The following is a 15,254-nucleotide window of genomic DNA, read 5'->3' as shown; positions in this document are numbered from 1 at the left end:
ACCGACACATACTGACACTGCTAAACTTGCATCTAAGCATCAAAACACTTGAAATTGATGGAGACCTGAGTTTTTAGGGATATCTACAGACATCCCATAGACCCCCCTACAATGGAATTCACTCAAACACTAACAATAGGTGCAAAAAAGCAAAATATACCCTTACAGTACGTTTCATGCCATTATGTCAAGTGAACATTACTTATATAGTTAAAATGTACCTTCTTATTTTTTCAATTACATCTGGATTCTTGATTTCATTCCTTAGATCTTCAAAGGTATGTGCTGAGGAAAGATTGCAGTAAACTCTGAAGTCATGGTAAGGTGGAATTCCATGGTCCCGTCCCCTCTGGATGTTGATAGCTGCCAAGTCCAAGGCTACAGTGTGTGCCATTGAAAAAAGCTTCTCTGTCAGCTCTGTATTTAACAGCTGGGAGGTAACTCGCATTTTCCCAGCAACGCCAAAAAGACCTCGGAGGAGAGGATCTATTCCCCCTTCATTTACAATTCTATAAGGAGAGAAGAAAGCCCTGTGTAGAGGTAAATGTCCTTGAGGAATTGGATCAAATTTTTCATCTAGTCTGTAAAGAATAGGATTTATCAGGGTGTGACCAAATCTAAACGCAGCTGTAGCAAACTCATTCAGAATGCCGGCATTGATATTTGGGTTATATCCCTTGTATTCACCAAGCATTTTCATGCCAAAGTCTCCAAAAATCTTTGGCAGCCAATGAGAATATGTTATGTGCTGCATTTCAGCTCCCACTATTTTACGAGTTTCATGGTAAATTGTATCACCGTCCCAATGTGGGTTCAGTCTCAACAATTCGGCAGCAATTCTATTATGTTCTCTAAACCACAGTGTATGCATACTAGTTAGACCAAGCTGCTCGTTGGCTCTAAAGTCACCAGCTAAAAAGCATGGAATGGGACTTTCATTTTCATCCCTCATGCACTCAGTGGGAGGCCCAGTGGCAAAAGGAAGGAGCGGTTTTCCAGATCTTTGAACAATGCCTTGTTTTAAGAGTCCCCGATGGCTTGCTGAATCTCTGATCTCTTGAGATTCATGGTCTGAGCTACCATATACATTGGAAGCATCAATGTAAGAGGTCAACTGGTTCATCTGTTCCCGGGGATAGACAGAATTCATTAACAATGAGGTCATTCCACTTCCACAAACGGGACTAGAACGGACAAAGAACATACAACGAGCGCCATTCCTCACTCGTGGGTCATTTGCTGGAATTGTAAGAGGAAAGCAAGGTGCATCATTTGTGCAGACCACGCTGCAATCCTGGCCATCAGAAAATCTAGCCTGGCTTAAGGCAACTACTGTAGAATCCAAGTCATGGTCAAGGAACTGTCCCCATTGCATTAACATGTGAGTATACTGCTCATCCGGAGTTATAGTATGAGTTCCAATCAAAGTAGTTGAAACTGTACGAGGTAAAGGAAGGGGATACCCATTATATAATCTATTGTACACGCCTCTTGGCAAATTAAAACCATTCTCATATACAGATTTCAGCAGACGCTCGAAGGCCGTCAGGGAGGCTCCCCACATTGGGTGCTGCAGGTTATTACAGGTGCCATCATGGGTTCTGTATTTCTGGTGAAAACACATGTTGGAGCAATTATTTATCTTTCGATGGGCTCTACAACCTGAGAGGTTGGCAATCAGGTTAAGATAATGAGGAGAAACCAGATCATTGTAGTGATAGCCTAGAAATAAAAATATAAAACACTTCAGTTAAACATCTTGCTGAATTTGCAAACAATTGTATATGATAACATAATTTATATTCAAACTGGTGGCCTGTTCCAAGTCATTTTTTGCTTTAGGACTTTTCTTCATTCACAGATTCAGTTAAATTAAATGATAAACATTTGAAAACACACTTAGTGTTATGCAATGAGGAGGTACAAACCATTACAAGTCATATTAGTGACATGATTGCTGACTGGTTACTTTGGGTAACTTAAAAGTGGTATTTGCTTTATATGTGTAGTTTGGTGGGCTGGGTCTCCTCTTTTGTACTTATTTCATTTAGGCCTTAGCTCCTACCATGATGTGTTGGGTTTTCTCACTTTCCCTCTACTCTTGTTAAAATAATTTAGAAATACAACAGGAAAAGTGGTATCCCCCCATAATGACTACATCAGGCATATAGATTTAGGAATTATTAAAAACAGTGCTCACTACTGAAGCTGACAGATTTCAAAAGTCATTAGGCCATCAACTGCCACGCATATCCCCAAAAAAACAAAAACAAACTGAAATACTAGTATTGAGTGAACAGATCAATAAACAGACCCACATATAGCCCATAACCCAGTGGCATTGCTACATCAGCTGTCTCACATTTGTAGAAAGGTAAAGTAGGGTTAGGCTGCTGATCTAATAACAGCAGCATCTACTGGCCTGCCACAAACTCAGCAGCTGTGCCTGTGCTCATTCACTACTAGTCTGTGGTAGTTCCTCCTGCTGATGGGTGACAAATAGTGTAAGCATTTCTAAACAAACAAGCTGCAAATGCAGTTGAATTGTAACCAGTTTAGATTTAAGCTAGGCATAAATGAAAGACTGAGAACAGGGGTTAAGATGCATTTGTGGGCTCACAATAAGGTAACAATATCAAGTTCTAGAGAGGCAGAGTCGTGGAGTGGATCCTGACAATCAGCTTCCATTTTTCATTTCACATTAATACGTACTTGTCCCATTTAGGTCAACCATCAAGCCATTTTGAACATGTTCTTGTATGAGCTGCAGAGTCCGTTCAAATATTTCCCCTGCCCTGGCTTGTTCCACTGTGTAGGGATCACGTGGATATCTGAATAGGGCCAGAAGATCATTCGGAGAACGAGGGCGACTTGTATAAAAGTGGCACAAAAAAAAGTTATTTTACATCACTACATTACACCAAACAGCAAAATGTTTAATACTTTTGCACAGCATTCATCTATTCTAGCGAGCCTGCTATAGGGACAGCTGTAAAAACGTGAAGCATGTGCTGCACAGCCACAGCAATACCATAACATTTCTTGTATGCATCTCATTCCTTCATCCACAGTGATGCTTAACTGGAAATAAACTGCTATGTTTCTAGTTAGCAATGAGTTTAAATAAGGACATACTGCATAATCTGATCAGGTCATTCAGAAATGCTAACTTTCACTGAAAAGACTCTGCACCACCTGCAACCTATACACAGAGGGAATAAAAGAATGTCTTATCAAAAACTACACCCTTATTCAAAAAACCTTTGTGGCAGCTTATCGTGTTAATACTTTTGTTTATCCCCCTTTCAAAGTAGCTGACATTAATCTGCACAATCCACAGACATCTAACATTCATCCAATGATCCAAATTCTAATCATTTTCTTATGAGATATGCAAAATAAAAAAGAGGAATTAATTACTACAAGTGTTGCAAGTGTGCCTTATCTGGCCCGTACGGCTTTTATCGTACGGACATGCCACAAACCCGCCGAACATCGTACGATGCTCGGCGGGTTGCAGTGTTTTCAGCCAGCTTTAGTTAGTTTTGCTAAATGCTTTGAAAGCACCCTACAGCTCCAGTTTGGGGAGGTTGATAACAGATCTTAATGGGAGTATGAACTGTCATTTTAAATAAGCTGCTAGCAGGCTTCCATTAGGCAAACGTCATGTAGTGCTTGAAGCTTACAAAAGCCTGCTAGCAGCTCATAATATAGCAACAGTCATTACTTCCAGCTCATTATATAGCAACAGCCATTACTTCCAGCTCATTATATAGCAACAGCCATTACTTCCAATAAGATCTGTATTTAACCTGCTCAAACTGCAGTTAGAGGGTGATTTAAGGGTCTCAACAAAACTGCTTGAAACTGACTGAAATCTTTGGAAAAGCTTTAGAACAGCTTGCTGTACACACTGTTCCTATGCAAGTTGAATGGACAAGGCCTTAATTGACTACGGATGTCACCATTTAAGATGATTCTCTATATATATGGCTATGAGGAATCCACCAGGTAAATCAAAACACAGTAAAGGTGGTCATATACTGTGTGAAATTAGGCCTGAACTGGACAAAATTTGCACAGTAGGTCGGCACCCTTTCAGCTGGCATCCCTCGATCAGATTATTGAAGGAACCCGTCAGAAAATATTCATGGTGGCAGCAGCCAATAAGCTGCGTCCACTGTTAGAATACAAAGGGAACAGTGAGTATTCCTGGATCAACGCGTTTGTAGTGTTAGAGGAATCCGCTTTATTTTTTTTCGCTCAGCCCGTAGGTTGAAAAAAAAAAGAGCAGTGTATGGGCAGCTTTACAGTACAATCTGCTCTCTAGTATACTCATAGCACATATGTGGAGAGCTTAGACTGGTGACAACATTGTGCTGGCATCAGGAGATCTCTGCTGGTGTTTTGGGCAGCACTAAACACTTACATTTCCCCAAAATGGCACAGGAATGCAACACTTTAAAAGCCACATTCTAGAGAAACAACCCTCCAGAAGCCAGGCTGCACATCTAAAAACGGCACTGAAACTTAATTCATAAAAAGGAGTAATATGTTTGTTAATGAAATGGTAAAATTAGCTAACCTTTGGCCTTTATGCTTATAAGATCTATAATGCAGCAAGTGATCTTGAATTAGGAACACCTGCAGAAACACAACAGGGAACTACAAAAAGAGTAGATAAGAGCACATGCGGCCATTGAATCACTGGCTTAAGAGGGTCAAAACCCACTAAAGTAAAAAAACATACACAATTCCCAGTGGCCTATACAGTACATTTGCCCTTTTAGAACTAATGTATTAAACACAAAGGTGTATGAAAAACTGAACACTTTTATTCAGCAGAAATGAAACATTTTTAGCAGTCTTATCAAATTTCCATTACCTCTCAAACAAATGGGACCTTGTTGAGTTGATGGCCCTATCAACGGTTGCAATAGCTTCATTAATTGATGCAGTAACAAAGGGGTCTCCAGTACGGCTGACTTCAGGTACTACAAAAGGAAGAATGAAACATCTGATTAATTAAAAAAACAAAAACTGAAGCCACACCAAAAAGTGCCTAGTATTTCACTCGGATAAAAGCTATTGAAATTAACACACTAGATTGCGGATGGTCAGTGTAATAAATTTAGGTTGTGGAACACTTTTTAAAAAATGGTAATACAAATTTATGTTACCTGGAACTGAGTTTCCCCGCAGGGATTCCCCTCTCCAATCCTCCAGCGCTAAGTGGAGGAACGAACAGGGGAGGGGCGGGCACAGCTGGCTCTGCCTCTAGATAGGCAGAGCCAACTGTCACTCACGCAGCTGGATCTCAGCAGTAATGTCAGGATCCGTCCCGCCTGCAGTGCTCACAGTGAATTGCCGTATTGCCCGCGATATACTGAGCTTTTGGTCACGGGAGGACCCTAGTATATGTCCTCCCGTGACCCTAAAGAGAACTATGGGTAAAAACACTTACCCCATAGTTCTCTTTAAAAAAAAGATAATGAGGGGAATTTAATCAAAACTGGAGCAGGCAAAATCTGGAGTAGATTTGCTCTGTAACCAATAAGCTTCTCTCTCTCATTTTCAAATCTTACCTGAGCAAACTGAGGAGAGATGCTGATTGGTTGCCATGGGCAGGGCCGCCATCAGGGGGATATGGCCGATACACATGTAAGGGGCTCGGGCAGCCCGCCAGGGACCCATACATGAGTATCAGCCGACGGTGAAAAGCAAGGAGGCAGCCAGGCCCCCGCAGCGCCGGAGGAGGCCTGGCCCTAGCAGCGCAGGACCCCAGCATTGCCGATCCAGCAGCTTCGAGACAGGCTGGGGCCCCATCAGCACCACGTCACTTCCGGCCAGTCCGGCGGCAGAGGAGGCCAGGTGTAAAGGGCACCAGAAGCAGGTAAGAGGAGCTGGGAGCGAGGGAGGGAGATGCAGCCCTGACCAGCCCACCTGAGACCCCTGCAGAGCCCACCATAGAGTCTCAGATGGGCTGTGCAGTATCTATGGTGGGCTCTGCAGGGTCACTCTCAAGTGGGTCCTGTGTGCAGTACGTCACTAAGCCCTGCGTCCAGCGGGTCACTAAGCCAAGTCACTAAGCCCAGAGTCCAGCGGGTCACTATGCCCAGAGTCAAATTTGCCATGGGCAACTGTTCCAGATTCTCTCTGCTCCAGTTTTGATAAATTCCCCCCAATGAATCTGCTGGCATTTACTGCTCACAAACACGTAAGCCCAAACAGCTTTTTAAAGCACATGTGAATCATCTGGGCAAAGTCTTCTCCACTTTATATATTCCAGGATTTCTCAGAACACAAATCTAGTTTTACAAATGAATCATTCCATATGGAACGTTGTGTGTCAATCTACACAAAACTAATACTTAGGATTTTTTAGCTTAATCACTTGGCAAGATTTGCATCTCTTCAGGAATCTGATGTTAAAATGCCAATAATCTAAATCATAAGGGTGGTTATAGACCCTTACATATCCTGAAGTGCTATCATCCCAGACTAATAAAACCATCATTTAAAAAAAGACTTTAAAGTTTAGACTTCTCTTTAGGAGTGTGTAAAAAGTATACAACTTTCCCCTTCACTGCTGCCCATTTTCCTCTTTGTAGGACATTTTACCAATTGGACTAAACATAGTATAAACGATGTTAGATATAAGTATATATTATATCTAAAAAGTGTACAACATGACCTGTAGGTACAGGGGGATCAGTGTCTTTTTCTGTTTTATTATGTAGATATAATAGTATTACTTGTTGTTACTTACACTTATAATTATTTTAGACTAAAATACAGACCACTATATTATCTTGTTCTTAATATCTTACAACCCTTTTACTGCTGGTCCCGAAGAATTGGATTTAATCTATGAAACGTTTCAAATGTTTTATATTTATAAAAGGGGATATTACACCATTCAATCTCGCCTAAACCTTAAACCTCTAACTTTTCTGTTGATGCTGGTAGGCTGACCATCCCTGGCTCCTTATTAATCTCTGGCACCCTACTGGCTTTATTCTCCAAGTTCATTATGGTTTTACTTACCTATGGATCAAGAAAGATGATTACGCCAATCTGCTGCTAGGTTACGCGTAAGGGAATATCCGATTGCCTTATGGGATTAGGAAGAAATTTTTTTCCCTCGTTGGAGCAGATTGAACCATGCTGTATAGGGTTTTTGTTGCCTTCCTCTGGATTGACAGTGGCTAAATCATTCTGTTTAGGTTTTTCTTCTTTTTCCATATCTCTGTAGGTTGAACTTGATGGACATGTGTCTTTTTTCAACCTGACTATGTAACTTTTACCATCATATGTCATTGTCTGTTCTCACCTGTTATAGTCAGCACCATGCTAACTGAAGAATATCCAATGTTATTCCTGGCTACACATTCATATCGACCTTGGTCTGCTGGACCAGCATCTCGAATGGTCATCCCATGACGATCGATGTGAAACTTTCCACTCTCGGTTATCTGTATGCCATCCTGCAACAGTTATTTATGAAATTATTCATATGCAATCCCACACCAGTCATCAACCCAACTGTAGGTACACCATTCTGCCGAAAACAATCATGACAGTCTAATAACATCAGCGAGGGATGAGCATTAAAAGCAGCCTTAAGCTGGCCACACACCTATAGATTACATCACATAGATTGGTCCGTGATGCCTGAGGTTTATTGAAAGAAGCCAGAGGTACTCGTGTACATACATTAAAAGCAGGTATACTCTGTATGTTACCCCTTCTGGCTATCCCACTCCGCTGTCATCGCTAGCAGTTCCCAAACCCACTGACAACAGCAAAAAGTCACATCTGGCATCTTTCTTGAGCGTTAGATCACTTACAGTTTTAGCTGAGCCCTACACTCTACAAAAATACACTGAATGATGTACAACAACATACATACAAAAAGGAAAGTGCTCAGCACACCGTACTCCAGTGCTCTCACCACTTCCAACAGTCTATAACACACAAACCCCGCTCCACCGGCTGAGATGCTGCCACACTCCACCCTGTTGGAACTGGAGAGAGCAATGGAGTGCTGAACACTTTCCCTAATCTTATATTTCAGATCTGAAGGAGTCTTATGCTACTATAAGGGATTGGTTCATTGGTTTATAGTAGTCTTTAAATAAACGGATACAGTTTTACACAATGTACAGTTTTATCTCCTAATGTTGAGCACTATTTTGTTTGATGCTACGCTGGAGAGGCTTCATCTTTGGTTGCAAGAAGGATATTAACCCCCCCCCCCCAAGTAATTTAGTTATGGTTGAGCAAAAAAAGGTGAGCAATATTTTGTTGGATGAAAAACACTATTCCCTTTTGGAGTTTGGTTTAAATACTAGAAAGGATGTATGCTTATGAGTTTTACACAGCATGATCAAGATTGGAGAGGGGGGGAATAACAGAGACTGTGCTGATATTTGAGACTTTTTATGTTTGAGTCACTTTTGTAACACTATCTTTTGGGAGCTAATTGCTACATTGTGGATGATCATTTTCTAAATTATACTTTAGTTATTAGATTGTTTATTGCGTAACACTTACATTTGCATTGTTTGTGGTTGATATCAGTTTTTTGTACATCATTGTATTTTTGTAGAGCGCTGCAATATTATTAAATCTCTGATGTTCTACCAACTGTACAAGCAGTGCTGACCAGATCAGTCTGTCTGAACACTGTCAAGCTGAAGATGTGCTACTGAAATGTGAACTGCAGTGTCGTAAGCAAAATGTAGCAAACAGTACAGCTGATGAAAAAATGTCCGCACCACATACTTGTGGCTCTCAGAGTCACACTACCATTTTGCTTATAGCTCAAAAGATGAGAGGGAGGGCTCTTGCCTTAATAAATCTATTGGAAGACAATTGGATGGACAGCATTGGACAGGGAAGACACATATTTTAATAGGAAGGGCTTAGCACAAAGTCATATAATCAGCAGCAGAGATTCTGGTGACATTGCCTAGAGTTCTACAGATGGAAATGTACCTGCACATAGTTAACATATTGCAAGTTAGGGTGAAGAGGAGTATGATAGATGTGAACCCCAAAGTGTTTGCAAGTGCTTTGAAGCTAAAGGGTGGAGACTTGTTTTTTTCAGAGATGTAACAGGGAACCTGCTGTATGGCCATTAGAATGTAAAATATTTACTATAGTTTAATTTATGGACTGACATCTTCTGTTGTATATAATGTAGTAGGGTAAACAGATTAGCACTACATTTCCCAGAAGTTACCTTATTCCATGTTATTACTGGCAGAGGGTCCCCTTGGGAGCTACAAGAAATCTGAACTTCGGTGCCAACTTCTGCCGTCATGTCATTCGGCACAGTAGCGAAAATGGGTGTAACTGAAAAATAAAAGCATTAAAGCGAAACAGCATTCAGTAACCCATAAAGGACTAGAGTGCTTTAATCTAGTTGACTGACCTTTGTAGTGACGTAATGCCTGAATTATTTCCTTTTAACTGTGTGGAATTACCAGCCTGCCCAACCTAGATCCCTTTCTACCTCTTGTGCGTTGTCCAATTGAATCCTGATTGGATGGCCTTCTAGTTAGGGTATCCACAAATGTATGGACAATCAAATAGCTTTGTTTTCAGTATCAGGTGAGTTGGTTTGCCTAGAGACTGAACCGATTTGTCCCATGAAGACAGAATGTTGTGCTTAAGGAGTCTGGAGTAGAACTGAATAAATGGAACTGCCTTGAAGGAGGCTGCCATTAGTTATATGACTCTTATGCAGAACTGTGAGTTGGATGAGGTTCTGGATTGTACAGTCCGAATCTTGCAGCAATGTCAGAAGTTTTTCTTGGGAAAGAAAATATCTGGTCTGAGCCATGTCTATAAAGGGGCCCAGATACTCAAATTGATGAGTCGGTTCCAGCACCAATTTCTGAAGGTTCAGGATCCAACCAAACCTGTGTAACATCTGGAGTGTCTACATTACTTGTTGGTCAGTATTTGTGTGACTGTTCCTGCAACAGGAGGCTTTCTAGTTGTCCCATAATGGGGATGCCCTGGAAGCGTAGCAAGGCAAGGACAGGAGGTTGTAGCATAGTGGACATCTGCAGTGTGGAAGACAGAAATAGAAGGGCTATACATTGGTAGTGTTGTGTGTCGACAGCAAACTGAAGGTAGTGTTAGCACGCTGGAAAGATGGGGACATGAAAGTATAGATCCCTGATGTCCACAAATGCTACAAAGTCTACCTGATGAAGGTAGGCTATGACAGACCTCGTGGATTTTATGTGAATCGTTTGGAATGGAATGAAGACATTTAGGGTCTGCAGATCCAAGATGAGGTAAATGCCCCCTTTTGGTTTTGGAACAGTGAAAAGATTGGAGTAAAACCCTGGAAACATTTCAGCCTTGGTACAACACCTTGGCTCTAAAGATCTAAAAGAGCAGTACGGAGGACTGCTAGTCAGTACAGAGACTGAGGTAGTTGAACAACATGAAGTGGGGCGGGCTAGAGAACTAAACGTCCGCTAAGGTCAACAGATCCCCCTACTTTGCATCCCTTCATGACAAAGAGAAGGAAATCTGTAGGCTTGGAGTTTGGTTTTGAGATCCAAGGTCTGCAATTGAACTGGCCCCCTTTTTTGGGTTTGGCCTTCATGAAGTTGTCTAAAGATGCACCAAAGAGAAGTTCCTCAGCAAGCGTTTCTTACAATACTGTTGGCACATTTTAGCCAAAGTATTCACAGACAGGAGACTTATTTGGGAAACAAGATGGACAATATTTACTATCCCATCTAAGCAACAGTATAGGGTTACATACATAAACTCTAAAGATAAATGATCAGTACAAAGTAAAAAAAAGGATTAGAAAAATATAAAATGACTAGTAAAAAGTACAAATGGTTAACATTTTTTCATTAGAGAAAAGACATTAATCCAACTAGGACAATATAAAAAAACTGAAGCATGCTGGTAGTGTGATGGGTTATACATGACTAGATAGCAGCTTTTTTTTTTATTTGCTAGTGTCCAATTCCTCCTGAAGGAAGCAGTATAACCCAATTGTCTAAGAAAAACTGAATCCTGCAGTGGGTGAACAGGCGTGTACAGACAAGGTTTCGTTACAGACTGTTCCAGTTTATAATAAACGAGAATATATATCTCGGTAATATAAGTATGTGGCTTTTTTAATTTGTTTTTTGAGTCATAAATGTTGTGTTTCACTTTAACGTTGTATTCAGATGACTAGTTAGGATTACAGAGAGCTGGCTGCTTGCCACCAGTACACACAGTCTGGTATCTCATTCCTATTTAACATCCAGTACAGAGAAGCTTGAGCAGGATACAGGGGTAGCTGAGACTCTTACCTCTGGCTTGTACAATCAGTTGTGCTGCGGAGCTCTTAGACCCAACAATGTTAACAGCTTGACATTCATACTGGCCCTGGTCATGCAGTGCCACACGAAGGATTCTCAATGTCCCAGAAGGTAAGACCTGATGTCTTCTGTCAACAGACAGGGGATTTCCTAACAGAGCACAAATGTATTACCAAATAAACACAGACAACATGATCAAATATACAGCTCTTAGTAATTTATTTGATATTAATCTCAGACGGATTAGACTTGAATGAGGAATATGAGAAAGAACATGATACAGTAATAAGCCTGAGTACATTCTGTAAAAAGCAGAGGTTAATTCTCAACAAACAGAAAGCCAACTGTAATTGATAGCTAAGATAAGACAGAAGAATAATTAAAAGAGTGGACCAGCAGGGTAAAGAGTCTGGAAACAAAATGTTTTTTAAACTGTTCAGAATGCATAACATCATAACTAACCTCCAGGCAGATGATCTATAGCCCTTTCATACAGTGATGTATTAATATAACAATAAATGCATTTTGAAATACAGCTAGTAAAACTACCTGAAGCTGTCTATATATTAGCCGGCTTTAATTCCCTACACTGCAGAGCTGAGGCTATGAGAGGGATGGCCAGCAGTATAATCCAAAAAGGGCACTTGTCAATTTATCAAAAAGGAAGGAAAATTCACAAACTTTCCTTACCCTTTGCCCCCCATCTCCAGAGATGTAGCCCACCCTCACAGATCTATACCTACTTAGATCTTGTGTCAGGGCCCACCACATTGCTGATATTGCACCTGATACATACCTGATACATACACACTTTGGCCCCATAAACTTCTGTCGGGCCAGGAGACAGATGGTTTCCTCTCATGACTTTAAAAAATTGCACATAATGTGCTCATATAAAATGATTTCCAAGTGCTTGGAAGTTATGTCAGTAGTTCCGGGTGGGTGGAAGCTGGAGACTGGTACAGATGGGCTCTTCTCCAGCTCTTCAGAAACCAGTTGGCACTTTATCTACACTACTTTTTTCTGTTAATTTTGTATAGAGTAAGAAAAGATTGGCAACGCTATCGGGTTTCTTTCTTCTGTCTGTGTCCCTGCTGGGGAGACTCACCCTCTCTGTGTTCTGGTGACTACTGTCACTGCAAATATTGTGAGCTGACACCAGAACAATACTAGAGGGGAAATAATCCAATGGGGACACTTGTTGCGGTGACCACTACCTATACCCCTCACTTTGGAGACGATTCCTTTGTTCCCAACGGTACCACCATGGGCAGTGCACCTGGATACTCAGTAGATTATGGGTGATGTATTTGTATGCCAGTTCTTCCATAGGTAAGCCCTGTCATGACAGAACATAACGTAACAGAACTCTGATTGGACAGCAAAGGCCAGTGGTGTGGGTGACAAAATTAGATGCTCTGAAATAAAACTGGGTTTTAAAGTTGTATCACAGCTGGATTCAAAACTACCAAAGTGGAAGCATTATAGGGTTGCCAAAGCAGACTCCATAATCAAAGTCCATTGGTGGGAGCATATCTTCTAAAGCATTTTGCTCACTGAAAATGTAAAATCCCTTTAAAATACAATGCAAGGATCTGTCTGGCAGTAGCTGTGAGAGATTCTGTCTAGTGAGAAAGTCGATCTTTCAATTCTATGTCATAGCACAGGTTTTTTTAATAAAAGGTTAAATAAGGCCAATAATTTTGTGCTGTCTGGGATTTAGCACACATGTATAATCCACTTCTTAATTCTTTTTTGATAACTTACTGGTGTTTAAAAAAAAAAATACAGGAAAAGCCTCAAAGCAGTCATAACACTATTAATCTAAACAGCACTGTAATGTCTTGGCCTAAGTAAATGGTCTCACTGTTAAGCCATTTGTGGCTTCCTGATGAGGGAAGTGCAGGAAAAATGAACTTCTTGGATGATTTGCTATTGAGTTGCACTTAAAATACTACATGAAGCCTCTTACCTCCTTTGGTCCAAGCAATTACCGGCTGTGGATTTCCTTGAGCCTCACAATGGAAATCCACACTATGCCCTTCAAACACATTCCGGTCTTGGGGAACAACAGTGAACTGAGGAACAGCTGAAAAGACAAACATATATGTATTTATATAAAAATGTAATATGCAGGCCTTCTTATTGCTTTGCTCTATTTCTCTTACATACTTCATATAAAGTGAATGTTGAGGCACGAGAATAAAGACATAGTTCAGTATATGGCCAGGTATATGCACAAAAAAACCTTCCAAAATAAACTGTACAAGTACCACAAAATGGCCCTCTAAAATCAGGTCACATGATCCTGCTGCCATGCTTCCGATTTAAAAATAATGCAGCCTAGGAAAAGTGGTTGTGGCTGAGGCTTAATACGGAAACATCTAATGAAGTTACATGGGAGGATATTTTCTTGCAAAGCACTCAATAAGCATGATGCAAGTACAGCAGATTGTCACAAGGGGTGGGTAGCTGGGAAGCAGGAGTTGCCGTCAGTCAACCTGCTGGAGCTGCCATTCAGCCTATGAAAAGTCACATGGAGCATTTCCAGGGGCAAAAAAAGGAAGTAAACAGCCTCCTCAAAGGAGAACTGCAGAGCATGTAGGCTGAGAGTGGCAACTCAAAAGACCGAGAATCAACTGCAGTAGCGTTGCCACTCAGAATAAGGAAAAACATTAAAATGGCAGGCTCAACCTGGTATTTACTATTATTATATAGGTTTTATATAGCACCAACAGTGTGCATAGTGCTTTATGAGTATATACACACACACAAGATGACAAGGTTAAGGACACGGATAGATAATGTAGTTTTAGAGAGAATGAAGTTTTAGAACAAAAAATAAGACAAAAAAATGGGTTTACAGATGCTTTCATATTTTGTTACTTTACAAAGCCACCTTGGGGCAATCTAATGCGTTCTATACACTAGCAAAATATTTGCTCCTTTATAAAAGCCAGCATTTAAAAGAAAGAATGAAACCCTGCTGTCCAAGAGATTTAACAGGAAGTTAGAGGAGATCTCCCAAAGTAAAGGGAATTTCCCTCTTAGATAATTGTCCGGGAACAAGTGTCCTGATTGGAAGATTTTTGCCCTAATCTCTGTCTCAGTGACAATGGTCACCATTGCAAACAGAGGCATGAAGCTCCCGAGTGGAGGCTACAGATCACAATGAAAACTCGACAAAAGTTCAAACTCTTCCCTACTCAAAAAAAGGTTCTACCTAGAGATATACTTTGATATAGCACTCTCCAATAAATCATTATTTACAGTTTACATGCAATCTCCAAAGTAAAGGTGCCCATACACCTTACGATTATCGGACGAAACTTTTTGTCCGATGATCGAATAGTCGTACGATGTTCGTACGGCAGCCCCATGCCCCGATGATCGCAAGAATCATTTAGCCGTAATTAACCAAAAGCACCTGGACGAAATGCGGTAATTGATTTGCCATATTTTCGTTAGCGCAAGCGCAGTGTACATCGTACGACTTTTGACGGACGGAAACGCCAGCAACCTTACGACAATCGTACGATCTAGCAACGTTTTCAAACATGCTTGACCGTCAAAAGTCGTACGATTGTACAGTATTGTCGGTCGGACACTGCAATGCACACATACGATTATCGGACGAAAAGTCGATCGCATACGATTATCGTCCGATAATCGTAAGGTGTATGGGCACCTTAAGACGATCCTGAATCAGCAATGAAGATAATTAAAAGAGCCCCCCAGCAGAGAGAGTGTTGATCTTCTACTGTGGATAGGATCCAGCTGGCTGATGTAGGAGTCTGATTTAGCAGAATATGTATAGTGGAGGGATAGTGATGTAAACAAGACTGCAGCTGGGTCAGCCAAATGACTCAGGGCCTTGTAGCGCTAAATGCCAAGTTTCCACAGTTT

General features: G+C 41.0%; 1 protein-coding gene across 1 annotated transcript in view; it reads right to left on the bottom strand.

Moving 5' to 3' along the window:
* Positions 1-15,254, bottom strand: part of PXDN (peroxidasin) — a 118,435-nt gene that overhangs the window by 13,822 nt on the left and 89,359 nt on the right. Inside the window, exons 11-17 of the mRNA XM_018559227.1 lie at positions 13,321-13,437; positions 11,340-11,498; positions 9,248-9,360; positions 7,334-7,487; positions 4,886-4,994; positions 2,713-2,870; positions 222-1,722 (exon numbers count right to left, since the gene is read on the bottom strand). Coding sequence (XP_018414729.1) covers positions 222-1,722; positions 2,713-2,870; positions 4,886-4,994; positions 7,334-7,487; positions 9,248-9,360; positions 11,340-11,498; positions 13,321-13,437 — 2,311 coding nt within the window. The remainder of the gene's footprint in view (positions 1-221; positions 1,723-2,712; positions 2,871-4,885; positions 4,995-7,333; positions 7,488-9,247; positions 9,361-11,339; positions 11,499-13,320; positions 13,438-15,254) is intronic.

This window comes from Nanorana parkeri, unplaced genomic scaffold, assembly GCF_000935625.1.
Source record: "Nanorana parkeri isolate BGI_ZX_2015 unplaced genomic scaffold, ASM93562v1 scaffold383, whole genome shotgun sequence".
NCBI classification, from domain to species: Eukaryota; Metazoa; Chordata; class Amphibia; order Anura; family Dicroglossidae; genus Nanorana; species Nanorana parkeri.
This window is presented reverse-complemented; position numbering and strand designations above follow the sequence as displayed.